Source organism: Coturnix japonica, chromosome 5 (assembly GCF_001577835.2).
Source record: "Coturnix japonica isolate 7356 chromosome 5, Coturnix japonica 2.1, whole genome shotgun sequence".
Classification (NCBI taxonomy): domain Eukaryota; kingdom Metazoa; phylum Chordata; class Aves; order Galliformes; family Phasianidae; genus Coturnix; species Coturnix japonica.
In genome coordinates this window covers 22,999,816-23,017,253 of record NC_029520.1, presented here as the reverse complement: position 1 = coordinate 23,017,253, position 17,438 = coordinate 22,999,816, and the positions used below count along the sequence as shown (strand labels likewise).

The following is a 17,438-nucleotide window of genomic DNA, read 5'->3' as shown; positions in this document are numbered from 1 at the left end:
CATTAGGCTTGTTTTGATTAATAATGGTCTTCCGCAGTAATGATGACTGCAATTAAAGGAACACACAACAAAGGGTAGCAGCATCTAAAGCCAGCACTGTAGGATTCACCAGAGGTTTTTTCTCAGAAGTTCAAAAGCATCCAGTAACTTGAATCTTTTGCCCCCTTGCATTGTTACTTATACAGAAGTAAATATTCTTTTTCCCAGTGGCATTTTTAAAGACTGAATAGCTGACTGGAAGAGCATATATGCATGTGCACATATTCTTTCAACATTCAGGAGTATGAACTTACATCAGAAATGCTTAGTTGTGGCTTGAAACAGTAATTAAGCACCTGATGGGAGGGCAGGGGCCAACCCAGTGGAGCTCTGCTGCATGCAGTGCACCTGAGTGAATGAAAGGGACTGGAAAGACAACATAGGGAAAGCAAGCCTTGCATAAATATTAGTAGCTATAGAGATTGAATATAACACTATTTTCTTTTCTTCAGAAGAGATCATCCAAAAAACATCATTGTATCCAGTTATTTCTGCAACCATATCCCTGTCAGAACTGACAGCTTGTTTCCAGCGTGCTAATCAAGAAGTTCACAAGCCTGCTGTGGATAGGGGAAAGGCTGGACTTTCAGAGAATCCTTCTCCTTCACTGTCTACTTTGAGCAAAAGAGAAGCAAATGGTACAGTGACTGAAAGCTTTTTACTGGATCAGTGTAGCACCTTGCTTCCAAATCACTCGGTTCTTCTAGAAATGCCAACGGATAAAACTCCCAAATTGTCAGCAGAACCTTCGGAACAACAGGCATCAAACACTGTAGTCCCAGTAGAAAAGGGGAACAAAAGGAGGAGGAAGTTAAGGAAAAAGAAAATGCTGAGGGCAGCTCATGTGCCAGAAAATAGTGATACAGAACAGGATATAATTGACTGTAAGCCTACCCGGAAGGTCAAGAGTGGAAAAGTTCCTAAAGGAGAAAAAGTTACAACATCCACTCCTCAAAATCAAGGAGATGGAGTTGGTATTCAAGCAGCTAGAAACAAGGATGAGAATGATAGTGATGCTTCTCTGGAACTAGTTGAAGTCGCAACGCCCCAGTGTGAAGTGGTTGACATTGGTTCATCAGAGTCAGGAGATGAGAAACCAGACAGCCCATCAAAGAGGGAGTCGTGCAGTGCTGTGGACCAAGCAGTCTTAGAGGCATCTTGCTCAGGTTATGATGAAGTGAGCTCTACCAGTGAGATTGGCACAAGTTATGGGGATGATATGAAAAGAAGGTGAGATTATTGTAGATCTCCCAAAAGTAAAGGCATTAAATGATGCTCGCAAGATGTAATTTTTTTTGTTGTTGTTGTTGTTTGTTTGGAAAATTTTACATCAGTAATTTTTAAATTTGTTTGGAAATTGAAATTGAGAGAAAATGTCTGTCTGTTTTTTGTAAATTGAATTTGCTTCTTTAATCCAAATTAAAAATGTGCAGTTATCTACCAGTCACTTAACAACTGGGATGTGGCCCTGCTGCCTGGAAAAAATATTTGTGATCTTAACCTGTTATAGAAAGTTTTCTGCTTAGTGCGGGGTCTTGTGTTCTGGAATACTACTTATACCAGTAACTTACTGAAAAATGAGCATGCAGAATCTAATCTTGCTACCTTTATTTCTGTTACAGTGTGGCTGAGGCGCAGGCTTCTACATCATCACTAAGAGGATCGAAGAACTCATCAGGTATATCATTTAAGCTGTTCTTCTTGTAGTTTACATATGATATATTACAAGAACTGGAGTCAGGTCTAGACTAAACTGCTGCCAGAGAAGTCTAGCTATGAAGATTTTAAAAGTACACTTAAAGCATAAAAAGTGAAGCACGCTCACTTACCTTATCCCTCATTGAGAACTTTGTGCCTTGAGCCTTTGCCACCCCATCACACATCAACAGTTCTTCTACACAGTCTCCATGAGGCTGTGGGATAGACTGTAATACAATCTTTTTGCTGTTTTAAATATCTTTCTGGATTTGATATATAAAGATCTTCAGACATTTTATGTTGTATTCTGACACTTACAGGCTCGAGCTGAGAACTGCAGTGAAATCTATAAAGATGCTGAGCCTACATAATAGTTCTGCTGTTTGGTGAACAATAAATCGTAGTATGTATGTATTTCATCATATAATCAAAGAATATGCATCTCTGTTCTACAGAAGTGTCTTCAGAGCCAGGTGAGGATGAAGAACCTACAGAGGGGAGCTTTGAAGGACACCTGGCTGCAGTGAATGCTATTCAGATTTTTGGGAATTTATTGTACACCTGCTCAGCAGACAAAACTGTTTGTGCCTACAATCTGGTTGTAAGTAAGGTTGCGACAATGCTGTAAGAATAATTCCAGTCACAAGGTTGCAATTGTATTATTATGTAGCCTTACATAGTTAAGGAGGTAGCAGCTTTTTTGAGTGCTTAGATTTAATTATTTATTACTTTTTTTGCTCTCTTCTCTCCCTTTCATCTTGCAAGAAGGGAAAAAGGCATTTGTGGCAGATCCTGCTGTATTTATTAGCTGTTTCACCATGCTCTGTCAGGTGCAGATCCTGAGAGGTATTGCAGACCTTTAGTCTGATGGACCATATGCTTTGCTTTCTAGAGTAGGAAGCGTGTGGCTGTCTTTGAAGGACATACTTCAAAAGTGAACTGCCTCCTTGTCACTCAGACAAATGGGAAGAATGCTGCGCTTTACACTGGCTCAAGTGATCATACCATCAACTGTTACAATATCAAGGTATTTCAACTCTATTGTGATTAACATGTACTGCTTAATTATGCAGCATTTGTTTGCAAATATAAATGAAATAAGCCATTTAAAACCCTGTGAGCTAGACATGAGCCCTACTTTATGTCTCACTAGAACAGAGGTGGAAGAAAAAAATGAAAAGAAAAAAAAGACAAGCTAATCTTTTGGCTAAGTTTATCAGTGGAATTGTCAGAATAGCATGATTAGATCTCAAGTGTTGGGAATGCTAATGTGCAGGATGGTTGTCTGTGAATACTGTATTCACCTTATCTCTAACTTCATTTCTGATATAAGATGCAGTTCTCCTTATATAAGAACAGCTATCAAGAGAACAGGTAGGGAAGGCTGAGGCTTTTTGAAGCTAGAATTTGAAAGATAAACAGTAGGAAATCTTGTCCTATGTGTACATTGGTCACTCCAGTTATTTCTGCCTCCCAGTTATTTCAATGGAAGCTAGAACAGGTACAGAGGGTACAATATTGCTATTTGATAGAGCAAATTATTAGCTACAAAACACTATTTCAAGGTAGTCACCACCATTAGCTGTGCATTTTTGCTAGAAATGAACAAGAGCCTGCATCCTGTGTTTGTAAAAACCAGCACCAGTGGAGGTGATAGCTGTGCGTGGCCATCTGGAATGTGGCTTGTCTTTCACCTTGGTGTTGCCACTGCTGAAATGCAGCACTCACCACCTGACTGTGCTCACATCCACTGTTTGATCTCTGTAAATGTTAAGCAAGCATCAGTGAGTGTCAGTAGGTGTCATTTTCTCCACATGTGGGAAATCGGTGATAAACATGTGCTTTATATGCACTTCTGTGTCAGACACCGTATTGTCAGACTGCCCCTCTGCTGCCATCTGTTGCAAATCAACAAGATGTAATGGAATGCTGGATAGGTTCAGCCTCTACTGCCACATTGCCTCTGACATCTTGGGCCAACATGATGAAATAGGAGGTGGCATTACTTTCAGAGCAGCCCTCTTAGATTTAAGAACTGGAAGATAAATATCTGCTTTCGGGAGTAAACTGAGATTTGCTTTTGACACTTCAGATGATGATTCATTCATGGCATTTTCCTGTAAAGGACTTCATGAGTATTCCTTGAACTCAAGCTGTAAGGGGGGGTTTTTCACATACCTACTCTAAGCTGGTATATATGTTAGAGGTTGTGGCTAGTAAAAAGCTTTTAGTGCTATAGCTAGTTGTTTAAGTAACATCAAGTCCCAAAGATAGGAATGAGCAGATGAAAAACAGGATCAGACTGCTGGGTGATACCATGTATTAAGATGTTTTTTTCCAGCTCTGCTAGTTCTGAAGATATAGTCTGTAGGTGAAAATCATCATTCACTTCTATCTTTTTTTTTTTTTTGGTCCCTGAACTGTTTTCAGCCAATTAAAAGCTTGCTTAAAGTAATTATTTCTATTGCCAGACCAAAGAATGCATGGAACAGTTTAAACTGGAAGATCGAGTGCTCTGTTTACACAGCAGATGGCGGATCCTTTATGCAGGCCTTGCAAATGGCAGCGTTGTTACATTCAGTGTAAAGGTTGGTTTGTTTTAATATTGGCACCTAAAAGCCTGCTTCAATGCAGTTCCTACCTTGCACAGTCCTTTCTCTTGAGTAGTATGTGTATTTGTAACTTAAGTGTTTTGTACAAATAATCACTCTTAGCCTTTCTTAATCCTTCTTGTCCCCTTTTCCCTATCCTCAGTTGCTTTTCTCTTAACTGTTCTGGTGCTTTGATTTCATTAATGAATTTTGGAAGGGGATGCATGTATGTATCTGGTTTTTCTCACTAAATGCTTTTTTTCTCTCCTTTTTCTAACTCCAAAGGGGAATTTACTGGGCTTTTGCTTAATAATTACTGTTTTTCTTTGCTTCAAAGCCCAATTTAAGAAGTTACTTCTTTGATTTGGAAACTTAATTCCTTGTTAGTCATAGTGAAATTTTAGTTCTTAAATACCAATTTTTGTCCTCCAACAGAACAACAAGCAAGTTGATATCTTTGAATGTCACAGTCCTAGAGCAGTGAGCTGCTTGGCCACAGCTCAGGAAGGAGCGCGAAAGCTGTTAGTAGTGGGTTCCTATGACTGCACCATCAGTGTACGTGATGCACGGAACGGGTTGCTTCTCAGGACTCTTGAAGGTCACAGCAAAACTATACTCTGCATGAAGGCAAGTGTCTCCAAAATTTTTTTTTTTTTTTTGACAAGGGATTCTTAAAACTGTGTAGTGGAATTGTCAGATCACAGCCCGAACCAATGGTTGAGCACAAGGTGAGAAGGTGTTGCTAACCCATGCAGCTCAGGTGCAAGCAATGCACCTGAGTGACTGGAAGGGGTGGGTGTGGATCCACCCCTCCTCACCCTCATTTAAGGGCTAGCAGCTGAGGGAGAGCATCTCTACGGATAGGGATTTAGCTCCTCTTAAGCTGTTAACTGTCATCATAAAGGGTCAGCCAATTTTCATTATTACCTGCTATTGCTCTGTATTGCCTGTATCCCATTCGAAGGCACTGTCATTGTTTTATTTGACATGCACTGTAATCTTTTTTTATTATTCTTTCTTCATCTAATAATTAGCAGATCATGATAGACAATAGATGCTTTCTCTATTTCAAAAGATAACAGAGTGGTTTGATAGGAAGGCTCTGTCTTGCCACTGTAAAAGCTGATGTTTATTTCTGTAGGAAGCATGTCAGGCAATCTTGAAATGTGAGATCCCCAAAATAAAAGAACAGAGGAAAAGTTGACAAAAAAAGTATCTAGAAAACTATCCTTCAGTAGTAGAATCACTTATTTTAGACTTAATAAATTGCTTTTTGCATTAAGTCTAGGCTTGACATTCTTGAGCTGCTGAATATGGATGTAGCTTCAGGATACTAGTAAAAGAACTCTTCTAACGGTATAGCCAGCATCCCTTCCAATGGGCAATATTTAGGATGGCATATCTCACATTTCAGACTGCATGGGTCTGTTCATCTTAGGAAGATTGTTCTTAATTTTGTCTCTATGAATGACATAAGCCTGCCCATTTGATGGTTACTTTATTGTTTGGCCTGATATAACGCAGTGTCTGAAGTTACAGGTTGGTGTGTATTCTTGTTTGGCTGCTTTGCTTTAACCACAATCATCTACAAATAGGGGATGACCATTCCATATGCAGTTCTCGTCATCTTGAATATCGTTCACTAACACAGTGTTGCTTTTTTTTCCCAGTGATCTCTACATTGTTTTGTACTTAATAGTTTTTTGGGGTTTTTTTGTCTGTTAGATACATGAAATATTATTGTGCACCTTCAGTCAGAATGTTTCATTTGGCCACTTTCATGTCATTAGATAACAATTAATAGAAATAGCACTCTTTTATGGTAGGTTGTGAATGATCTGGTGTTCAGTGGTTCCAGTGACCAGTCTGTCCATGCCCACAACATTCATGTAAGTCTCTCTCTTTAAAGTTGGATTGACTAATTCTGTTAAGGCAGTGAAAACCTTTGCTATAATGACAGTATTGCTAATAATTATGACTGGTAGTAGAAAAAAAATAACCTTAAGAAAAGGGAATCGTACTTTTGTTCTGTATTTAATGTGACTATACACTAAAGAAGTTAAGAGGGGAATGCAGAGGGTAAAATACTAAAGGAAACATGTTAAATGTGTTGACTCATTTAATATAGTATGTAACGCCCTTTTATCTGAGGATCTTGATTTTACAAATATTGCTACAAAGCTAGTGATTATGTGGAAAGGGTTTGTGTAGCCATGCAAGGAATGAGACTAAGAAACTTACTACAGTTTCAGGTAATTGGCAGGAAAAAATGGTATATTTCTATGTATTTAATTAAATTTGCTCAATGGTCCTTGTGGCTACATAAATACTTTTACTACTAATATGCACAGTACCAATTGCAGGATAGATGGGAACATGCAGATAATGATGGAAAGAGGGGAAAGTAGACTTTTCATAGTGATATGCATTTCTATTGAACTGCAATGGCTCCTTGCAAACATAAGCAAAGAAAATGTTCTTGGTGATAATCTATAAGTACTTTTGTAGGAAGTAGAGGTCTAATAAAGGATATATCTCTTCTGTGATTGGTGAGAGTTGAAGCTAGCAACCTTATGTAAAACTAAAATAGCTTTGCTTAATTAAAAATAATAAGCTGCTTGCCTCTCCTTGTTGTTGGCACAGACTGGAGAACTGGTACGGATCTATAAAGGCCATAACCATGCAGTAACGGTTGTGAACATTCTGGGGAAAGTGATGGTAACAGCATGCCTCGATAAATTTGTCCGTGTTTATGAACTACAGGTAAGAGTATAGGTGGTTATTAATAAAATCTGCCTAATGTGTTAATAAATGACTTCAGGAAGTCATCTTTGTGCTTACTGGTCTCTGGCCCGCTCAGAATTTGCAGCCAAAATACATGAGCTTCAAAACAGCATAACCTCAACTATTGTTTTAAGAACTTGAGTTATGCAAGGATAATTGCAGCTCAAAGTAGTGGGGAAGTGTTGACTTCATCTTCTCGAAAGACCAAATGCTTTCTGTGAACAGAAGGAATCACAGAAGTAATGCATGGAAAACAGAGAGCTTCCATTGTGCCTACAAAACTTGGGATCCGCTGGGAGGGGTGTTGATTGCTACCCAGGGAACTGCTTAAAATACCTCTTAACTGTTGTGCCAGTAAATGTCTTTTCTTTCTTTCAAGTCACACGACCGCTTGCAAGTTTATGGAGGCCATTCGGATATGATCATGTGTATGACCATCCATAAGAGCATGGTAACTTCCCTCTTCTCACTGATGTCAAATAGGAAGTTGTATTTTCCACGAGCATTTAGACAATTTTATTTTTCTCAGATAATGAAATGAATTTGTTCTCCAGCTAAGGCAGAGATACTCACAAGTGTCAGCCAAAAAATCAAGTTGTGACAGCAGCTTTGTAATTATATAATATTATTGACTGGGTAACTTCTGAAAGAACTTACACAAAGATATACACTTGAGTTAAGTGCACAAATTTATTTCTTCAGGCAAAGTAGAGTTTAGAAACACTTCTGGATAAATACTTGCGTAAAAGAGTCATTAAAAGTACTTACTTGCATGATGTGTAACTTTCAGATTGTTAAATATGTTGTAGGAGTATGGTACTTACCTGTAAAAACAGAACTGATCTATGTATTGGGATACGTATGGTCAAAGCTTCACTTCTCATATGAGCAAGATGGAGAGTTAAATGCAGCCAAGCTTTGTCATTGTAGTCTGAAGCTTGAACAGTCCTGTAGTAGTAGTCCATTTTGGGTATTCTGAAATGGAAGAAGCAAGAAACAAGAATCTTAAATCTAATATATTCTACCTTGAAGTAAAATTTTGAAGAAGGTTTCATTTTTTTCTATTCCTGGCATTTTTTTCTTCATAAATACTGCTTTTACAGATCTACACCGGATGTTATGATGGCAGTGTCAGAGCTGTGAGGCTTAATCTTATGCAGAATTATCGTTGCTGGGTAAGGAGCAAAATGTTTTTGGCCTTTCTTTGTTATAGTTTTTAGACTAATTTCTAGAGGTGGTCACTGTTCAACCTTAGGTAGTTTGACATTTATTGTATTTCAATCCTTTAAAAATCAGTTGGAATATATACTGCTAGTTGCATTTCTCATATACTTTTGGGCAAGCCAATAGTTTTGGTGATCTTTAGATAGTGACATGAAATTAGTTAACAGAAAAAAAGCTAAGCCGACGAAACAATGGCTCTGCCTCTGGAAACCTTAAGTTATGTAAAGGCTAAGGCTCTTTCTTCCTAAACCCATTCTTGCTGATGGTCTGGGATTGGCTAGAAGCTGGGAAAATCTCTCTAAACTTCTAACTGAAGGAAGAGAGTCCACTGAGAATGTATATGGAATAAAAATGTTAAAAAGTTAGAGGAGGCATGTGTGTGAGCAGTCCTTGTTGAATGTTGTTGAGTTGCAAGAATAAAGGGATTAACCTTTTTTTTTCTCCCCTGGGTGATTTTGGGTATGTTTTCTGTTTTTTTTTCTACCAGTGGCATGGATGTTCGCTAATCTTTGGAGTTGTTGACCACCTGAAACAACACTTGCTAACTGACCACACCAACCCAAATTTTCAGACCTTAAAATGTCGTTGGAAGAACTGTGATGCTTTCTTTACTTCCAGAAAAGGTTCCAAGCAGGTTTGTGATTGGAGTAACATGTTTGTATTTGGTGGTATAGTAGAAAGGTTTAAAAAAAAAACAAACACCACATCTAAATAGGAAGCACATGCTGTCACCACAACATGAAGTTGTGGTGGGACTTCTACTTCTCTTGAAGATGAATAAATGCTTCTATTCTTAATGAGCCTGACTGAGTATAGTTAAGTCATACCAGGCTTGCCTCCCTGTTAAATGCTTTTGATAATACACAATAGGTTTCTTTTAGAACTGAAAAACAGAAGTAATTCATTTCTTCTTAAGCACTTTCTTTGGATATAATGTGTTTACTTGGTATGACTTTCCTGACGGAAAGGAAGCTGTTGTTCTGTTTTCCTTGAATCATACGGTGTACAAGATTTTACATAAACTATAATAGCTTGGTATTCATATTTAAGAAAGAGTATGCCAAAATCTTATTTTATCTGGAGTGTCACTTTCACTGAGGTTTATAGAATCTTTTAGGTTTTTCTCATTGATTTTTTTTTTTTTCTTTTTTTCACTGACTCCTTTGTTTCTGTTCTAGGATGCTGTGGGACACATTGAAAGACACGCTGAGGATGACAGCAGGGTTGACTCATGAAACTTTTCACCTCCCACATTGGGAAGTAATTTAATGTCAGGATTATTCCGAATAACATCAGTTTCTTACTCCAGCCTTTTCTCTTGCTTTTACTACTTGGAATGCAAAAAGGAAGTGGGGCTGAAAAGCCTTGCTACAGAACTGCAGCTTATGTTGCGTTCTGTAACCGTAAGGCTGGTCGTTTAAGAAGCAGCCCAAATGTAAGATTCTTGCAAGTTTTCAATTCATTGACAAATAGGAATATTTCCGTCCTCTTGTCTACGTTGTTTTATGAAGAAGTACGTTCTTGAGAATCTTTGGGAAGTGCAGAGGGGTGTTGAGAAGCTGGATGATGATGGGTGCTGGTGTTTCACGCTCAGCGTGAAACCTGTTAAGTGTCTACCTAAAATATGCCTGTTTTTGTTATATCTGTTTTCGCTGATATTAATAAAAGCCTGCGAACCTGAACATCAAAAAAAAAATCTGACAAGAAAATCTGTAACTTGAGTATCCAGTGTACATACTGGCTTTCATCATAAAAAGAAACGGTATTTTATGGAGAACTGGAACGATTTTTTTAACGTTAACTGTAATTTATATTTTAATCTTTGTCTAAAAATTTCTATAATTGAGATAATATATGCGGTGACAGACTACCCTAAATATTACACCTCCTGAGGTATTCTGGTGTCTTTCTTTGGAGGAAAGCAGTCTTTTGGCTGGTATGCGAGCAGCAGTGGAACAATTCTGCTCTCATACCTTTCAATCTTAGTCTCTTATAGGTCCAAATGTGCAGGAAGGGAGGAACCAGTATCAGCTTTTGTTTCTCAGTGTAACCACTACTGTTGTGATACAGTACCAGAGTTGGATTGCTTATTTGATTTGGAATTCTGTAATGCTGAATCTTTATTACAAAGCAAACAAATAGGAGTTCAAAGCCACTATATATTCAAATTCTTCTTCGTTAGTGTTATTTTGTTTCTGTTGTGAACTGGCTTAATTTGCTCAGGCTGTGTGAAGATCACTAAAAGTCAATAGGATTCTATTATATTTGTCTAAAATTCTCAAGCAGAAGCTGGGGATACAAAATGCATGTTTCATGGGGAAAAAAAAACCACAAACAATCTTGTTTCCATAGTGGACACAGGGAAGCCAGTGTGAAGTGGAAGACTGTTTCTACTTGTACAGGTCCCTCTGCTGCTGTCTCTTGGGGTTGCAGACTTGACCTCATTTTTCTGTTGTGTTCAGTGAACTTGAACTTTTGCACTCATGATGCTCTTTTAAATAACAAGTTGAATCTGGCAAGGAACTCTCTTAAACAATGGAACTAATCTGTCAAGGACCTTTTCATGCTTGACTAGCTTCCTGCTTAATTAAAAATAAGCAGTTGTTTCCTTAAACTGTAACAGAAGATAAAGATATTCCAGTGTCAAAACTGAGTCAATTATAAACATATCCAGTGCTTTTCGAGACTTCATATGTTATCCATAGACCAAACGTAACTTATAGCCTCATTCTTTGACTGCAACAAAGTCTTTATAGGCAAGGACTGTGAATGAAGGAGGCCCGTGGATGTTCAGCTCTGCCATCCAGTCGAGAAACTTCAGGGCCTTCTCTGAAGCGCACAGTTTTTATCCTGTGTTAGTGCACAAGCATAATTCCTCTGTATTTGCTTGATATTGATGGTTTTTTCTTGAGGAAGACAGGAGTAAAACTGGAACGATGTAGGGTAGAATCCTACTTCAAATGTAGGAATTCTTGAGGTTCCAATGCTCTTGTAGTTTTTTGGGTGATTTTTTTTTTTTTTTTGGAGGTTTTTTTTTTTGTTGCTGTTGTTTGTTTTTATTATTTTCATTAAGATGTTTGTAGATGGGAGAAATAAAAGCAATATGTGACTTAGACTCAAGGCAGCTTTGAGAGTTTTATGTGTTTTGGGGGGATGGGTTGTTTTCTGCTTTATTGCACTGGAATCTCCAAGTGTATTTGTTTGAGGTTTGGTGGTTGTTTTTTTTATAAGTAGAAGGCTTCGTATGACTTAAATCATTTCCACCGTTATTGATATTAAAGAGTTTTGCATTTTTTAAACCACAGTGAGAGAAATATAAAAGTGTGGAAGGAAACAATGTTTTGACTATTTGAGCTATTCTTCATAGGTTGTGATTGGAGTGATGGCAGGGAGCTCTGTGTTCTGAGGACAAGTATGTGGAGTGGTTCTATCACTAAACATCATGTGTGAGAGTAGATTTTTGATACTTAGTGATTCTTTTTCTCTCAGCTGATGACTTTGATTTCAGGAACGTGCAGAGATCTTTCTCACTGGATGTTACAACAAAGACAGTTACTACACTTTATTTGCATTCCTAGGTAGTTATTATGTTGATCTTTTCTAGTTGGTGTAAAAGGAGATTTCCTTTTCTTGTAGTTGGTGATATTTCCTTCTCTGTCCTTAAAAATGGTCTAATCCAAAATTATGGACTTGGGAAGTCCAGCTTTAGCAGTGGTGTCTTTTGCTGCTTCATTGGTTGCTTCAGATCCATTCTCAGAATCGTAAAATGGGTAAGGGACAGGAAAGTAGCAGAACTGCATGAGTGCTTATCAATTTTGCTTTGTTTGTGTTAAAAAAGGTATATATATTGCTCAAGGGCTCAGAGGGAATATCGTGCTGCTTTGTCATGAGTTTGTCTCAGCAGGATTTGCTTTGAAGTTGTCATGCAGGTATGAAATTCCACAGATTTCTTCGTTCTTCTGGGGGGAATGCAGCTTCCATTAATGGCTGTTTGCTTCCTCCACGTGTGGTTGCAGAAGAGCAATGGTAAATTGGTGTGTTAGATTGGCAGCCATTGATGAGATCCACTCCAGGTTTGCAACTGAGGGTTCTGACTTGTGATATAGCTCTGGTCAGAGAGTGCAGTAGTCTCAGCAAGGGGAATATTTGTGAAACATGAGCGGGGTAATTTTTGCATGAAAAGCAGCGTTCCACATCTGAAGCCTGTGTTCAGGACTGTTTTTGTTTTGAGTTTGGTTTTTATGCAGCTGAAGAGTTGTGGGTGTGGAAGAGTGAGTAGAGTGAGAGTTGATTTTTACGGTTAGCTGTTTTATTTCATTAGTTAAATGTTAGATCGTGAGCTCTGGACTTGCTGAATGCTGATTGAATACGGCAGTTCCTTTTGGGGTATAAGCCACCGTTCTCTTCTGAGCAGTATTGATGCTGCTTATTCAGCTGTGAGTCCTTAATGTGCATGAAGTGAAGAGCTGTTGTATTTTGTGATATGGAGAATGGGAGAGGCTTTACTGAAACCAGTTATGTACCATTCTCTTCAGGAGTGGGAGAACACGTTGTGGTGCGCTTATATTAAGCCCTACCCGAGCTCAAAAAGAGGAGTGTGAGTAGCATAAAATAATCACTCTAAAGTTCAAATGTGCCACAAAGCTTAACTTTATCTGACATCCTCACATGTTGAATCAAAAAACAACGCAAAGACTGGTCTGTATTATTTGCTCCATTTTCCTTCAAATCATAGGAAAAGTAACAGCTAACTGACAGCGTGGTGCTGCGTGGCCTATTGCTGTTGCTTCCCTGTCTGGAAAGGGCCAGAGGGAAAACTTGCATCTGTTGGTATGAGGATGCATTACATACCCCAGCTTCTGTTTGCCTTAAGGTGTGTGGGTTGTGGACCTTCCAAGTGGTTCAGCTCTGTGCTGTGCTGAAGTAGCACAGGTCTCACCTCGCACTTACAAACCATGCAGTTATGCTAAATCTTGGTAAACAATGACTGAAAGCTCACAATAAACTCTAGGTTCCCAGAAACAAAAACATGGTGCTGGAAAGATTTTTTTTCCTTCTTTTAAATTAAAATGTAGGTACAGATAAAATCTTGGTTTTCAGGCCTTTAATGTACTGTCATTCAAACATAGTCTTAAGTCGTCCAGAATTGCAGAACATATGAAGAAGGATAAGGAAACAGTCTCGAGTGCTAATTGCAAAATATTTAATGGTGGAAGTAAAGAGCAAACTATGTAGGTATATATTCTGTCATATGCACCTGCCAGCTCCTCCAGTTTCATTTTGCTGCAAATATGAAAAATAAAACAACATGGTTGAGAATTGAATGACTTAAGCTATGTAGAACATTTGCACAGATTGACCTTGCTTTTCCTCTTTCATTTTGGTACGAAGCTGAGTGTAACAATGATGAAACTTTACACAGACAAAAAAACTGAAAAGAAAAATAAAAGTTCTTTATATTGTTTATGGTTTGTCAGCCTGATTCTTCTTTGTGTGGAATAGAAAGATTCTTTCACAGGGTTCAGTAGAACATGACGTTCCATTTGGGGTTGGATGAAGTCAACCCAGGCTGTCCTGGAGCTGTATATTTCAAGCTCCAGTGCTGACACAGAGGGCTGTTGCAGGAGTCTAAGATATCATAGGGAAGTTGGAAACCATCCACCCAACTGAGGCGTCCAAGATGATGCACTGAGACAGCCTTGCTTCATGGCTTATTGCAAAGGGAAGTTCTAGAGAGCTGTTTGTTTTCCACTCATTGGGAGGTTAAGGGCTGGTTTTGATTGCTAGTCAAAAAATCCAGATCTTCTGACAGATAGTTTTTCTGTGAAGACCCCAACCAAGAGCTTCTGCTATGGCTTTGTATGGAAAATAACAGCTCAGTGGAGATAACACATTGCTGGAACCCAGGGCTCCTAGTGTTCCAGTCATCATAGAGACTTAGGTTGGGTTAAAACAAAAGCTGAGTTTAAAGGATAACTCATTACATAAACTATTATTTTCTTACTCTTTCAGAGGAAGTTACAGTGCAAGACAATATTATTAAGAACTTTATAGTCAAAGGTTTATCTGTCTCTTAGTGATCCCGCAGTTAAATGTATGAATTATCAGAATGATGTTGGGTAGATGCCAAGATTTGTTGTTTCAGTTTTGCTGTAGCAGATTGCTTTCTTGGCCCCGGGGAACTAAGAGGTCAGTCATCCTTTGTTGCCCTGTGACCACACACCTGAGACAGAGACTTTGCTCTCAGTAGAAGTTCTCCTGATAAAGTCTGGCCTCCATGCCCTCTCTGTGCACATACTGGTTTTTCTATCCATTTTTGTGCTGATCACTGATTGACCAGTTCTGGAAGCCTGTCAAGCTCACATGCTTTGCCAGTGCATTTGAAGTTAGCTGACGTTTGAAGTCTCATGCTGATTTCATGCTTGTGATAAAACTATACCAGCTGCTCTAGATCCTGAAGAATGGTGGGACGGTGCTCAGCATTCATTCCCCTTTGTTCCTTCAGAAATTACACCCTAAAGGTCAACATTAAAACTCAGTTGATTTATTTTCAATTAATTATGCTAATAATTAATAATTATTAGCATAATTATTATTATTAATCAATAAGTATGCTAATAATCTTCCTAAAGTGGCAGCACTGGGGTAAAGTATGTACGATTCTGCTAAAACACCTCTTAAAATAAATTATTAACAAAGACTGATTGCAGGGTGGTAGGAGACACCTCTGACTTCCACAGTTCAGATCCAGATCCAGACTCAGTTTTGCCTGATCTGTACTGACTTCAGGGATGGCGCTTCCAAGTGTCAGTATAAACAGTAACAATGCGTGCTCTGTGTTTTAAACATGCAGAGAGACCTAAATGCAGTCATCAATAAATCAGTCCTTGCTGTTGAAAGTAAATGTCCCGGAGATACTACATAAGTAGGTACAGGGAATGAGCGCCGATTTGCTTGCTGGAGCACAGCTGTCTTTTTATTCTTTCACGCACATTTTATCTTGGTGAGCAAAATCACGTATCTTGCAAAATACTCGTTTGTAATTGGGGATGGATGGAGTTCATTACTTCAAACAGCAACCTGGAGCGGGTCCTTGATGAAGGCTCCGGTATTAGGCGTACATGGTGAGCTGCAGCCACTAAGGAAGAGAAGGAGTTAAAGATCAGACCAACCTGAACACGTGAGACTGTGCTGGGAATTAATAATGTAGTACTGGGATGTTGTGTTAGAAATACTGGCACAAAGTAGTTTACCTCCAGGACGTTGAGCTTTATGATTCCATCTCCATCTTTATCGAAGGCATGGAATGCCCCTAAATCAATGACAAAAAAAAACCAAAAAAACCATAGGATAAATTATTGTACAAGCAAAGCGTAAAGATGATCCCATGCAGCAAACCAAATCATGTTCCCACTGTGTTATCCAAATATATGTGCGTGTTTACTTTTTTGGTCAGCACATATTTCTGCTATGCTTTTTCACAGCTAATACAAGAAGATATGTAATGGCTTATTATCTTTTGTGTTTGTGTGGGATGGCTGTCATAAATTAGCACATATCTTACACTATTAAAACTATGTGTAGGCAATAGTGCTATGTATAATAAACTCTCCTTTAAATATCAGTGTGTTTTCAGGCAGGGGAAGGGGCAAGCCTGTAAAATGAGGGCAGCCACTCACTGAACATAGCGTCCAGTCTCACAAAGCAGCAGATGAAGCTGTCAAAGTCGATGTTCATGTTCTTGTCAGCATATCGCATTGTGATGATGTCGTAGAGCTGGTTGTTCAGCCGAAACCCTGAGGGGGGACCAGAAATGGGTTTGATTGTTCATTATACAACAATAAAGAACCCACAGCTTAAATGAGAGCAAGTAGGTAATTTTGGTGGGTGACTGCATCATTGGAGATTAGCCTGCACACATCTGAGCTCCCTGATGCACATCCCGTGTGCTCTTAGTACAGTTGCACAAACATTACACAAACTCTGCTCAAGTGAAAAGGGTAAAACTGGGCAAGTGTGGGCACTGGCTTAGTACTTATTTGATTTTGATCATTTATGAGACTGAGATGCCATGCATTATTCACTGAGAAGTTCAACGATCTGCTTAGTTGGTGAGACACACAAGCCTTGCACTTTGGATATATGAGAGCTTCTGCTAGCAAAAAAAATACAACCCCAAAAATTAACATTTCTCTAGGACCCATCCTTAGAAGGCTGGGCTGTATTCCTGACCTCACCCTGTGATACATCAATCAAAATAAGGTTTATTTGGCTCTTGGGCATTGGACACTGAGGGAATTACCTGCATCATTGACTGCATTGCGCATCTCATAGCTGTTAATGGTTCCTGAATGGTCTGAATCGTAACGCTTGAAGATTTTCTGCAAAAAAGAAGTACACAGCAGATGTCAAAGTTTATGCTTTCATAGGACACACCTGCTGATGTGAGCTTTGCCATTTGCCTTATATCACCTGTGGCTGCTGCTTTGTAGTCAGTGTTGTTCACACACAGCTCCCCCTCATTCCTGACACATGAATTAGATCTGTGCTGTGAGAAGAAAAAACTCTTCCCTCTGGAGACCCTCCTCATTTGACTTGAGTTTATGCTGTTAATTCTCTCTTAATTGCCCTAATTAAGCTATTGCAATGCCTGGCTCTATTTCCCATCCTCCTCCTCCTCCATCTTATGTACCTCCCCCCTTCCCAAGGGGATCTCCTCACATGAATGCTGTAGCTCTAGGTGTTTGCTTAGGCTAAGAAAAGGCTGAAGGAAGATATTAGTTTTCATGTTAAAAGCTAGTTTGCAATTTTGGGAGCTTTTTTGATTGCAGGGGACGCAATGAGGTCTGGTATCCCTACACAAGCCTTTGCGCTGTGGAGCCCTGAAGAGCAGCACTACCTGCCAGCTTTTGATCTTGTCCCAGAGGTGCCGGAACTCATCAAAGTTGATCTTTCCTGAGCCGTCTGTCTGTGATGCAAGTATTCAGGTAAAAAACCCAATATTTTAAATAGAAAACTAATTATTTCTATGTGTGCCTGTGAGGGGGGGATGAGTATGAAACTCAGTTCAGGATGCCTGAGTGCTGAGAGGAGACTGAATGG

At 39.0% G+C, this 17,438-nt stretch overlaps 2 protein-coding genes and 1 long non-coding RNA gene across 18 annotated transcripts in view; 2 read left to right on the top strand and 1 right to left on the bottom strand.

Moving 5' to 3' along the window:
- The window catches only part of LOC107314750 (zinc finger protein 106-like), a 51,578-nt gene extending 37,778 nt beyond the window's left edge, over nucleotides 1–13,800 (top strand). For 11 of the 14 annotated variants that reach the window (XM_015864321.2, XM_015864314.2, XM_015864318.2 and 8 more), the window contains 12 exons: nucleotides 492–1,269; nucleotides 1,662–1,717; nucleotides 2,193–2,338; nucleotides 2,630–2,764; nucleotides 4,209–4,325; nucleotides 4,764–4,955; nucleotides 6,155–6,217; nucleotides 6,972–7,091; nucleotides 7,492–7,563; nucleotides 8,216–8,287; nucleotides 8,824–8,970; nucleotides 9,515–13,800. In XM_015864321.2, the coding sequence (XP_015719807.1) occupies nucleotides 492–1,269; nucleotides 1,662–1,717; nucleotides 2,193–2,338; nucleotides 2,630–2,764; nucleotides 4,209–4,325; nucleotides 4,764–4,955; nucleotides 6,155–6,217; nucleotides 6,972–7,091; nucleotides 7,492–7,563; nucleotides 8,216–8,287; nucleotides 8,824–8,970; nucleotides 9,515–9,571 (1,955 nt within the window). In that variant the 3' untranslated portion in view covers nucleotides 9,572–13,800. Of the gene's footprint in view, nucleotides 1–491; nucleotides 1,270–1,661; nucleotides 1,718–2,192; nucleotides 2,339–2,629; nucleotides 2,765–4,208; nucleotides 4,326–4,763; nucleotides 4,956–6,154; nucleotides 6,218–6,971; nucleotides 7,092–7,491; nucleotides 7,564–8,215; nucleotides 8,288–8,823; nucleotides 8,971–9,514 lie in introns of those variants that run through there. The other 3 variants (XM_015864323.2, XM_032444900.1, XM_015864324.1) reach the window with 2 other exon arrangements.
- Nucleotides 12,993–17,438, bottom strand: part of CAPN3 (calpain 3) — a 24,807-nt gene continuing 20,361 nt past the window's right edge. For 2 of the 3 annotated variants that reach the window (XM_015864332.2, XM_032444902.1), the window contains 5 exons: nucleotides 17,236–17,304; nucleotides 16,639–16,717; nucleotides 16,016–16,132; nucleotides 15,590–15,648; nucleotides 12,993–15,474 (listed from right to left, as the gene is read on the bottom strand). In XM_015864332.2, coding sequence (XP_015719818.1) covers nucleotides 15,448–15,474; nucleotides 15,590–15,648; nucleotides 16,016–16,132; nucleotides 16,639–16,717; nucleotides 17,236–17,304 — 351 coding nt within the window. In that variant the 3' untranslated portion in view covers nucleotides 12,993–15,447. The remainder of the gene's footprint in view (nucleotides 15,475–15,589; nucleotides 15,649–16,015; nucleotides 16,133–16,638; nucleotides 16,718–17,235; nucleotides 17,305–17,438) is intronic. The other variant, XM_015864331.2, reaches the window with a different exon arrangement.
- The window catches only part of LOC116653482, a 3,096-nt gene continuing 2,724 nt past the window's right edge, over nucleotides 17,067–17,438 (top strand). The window contains exon 1 of the long non-coding RNA XR_004307374.1: nucleotides 17,067–17,323. This is a non-coding gene — a long non-coding RNA (uncharacterized LOC116653482). The remainder of the gene's footprint in view (nucleotides 17,324–17,438) is intronic.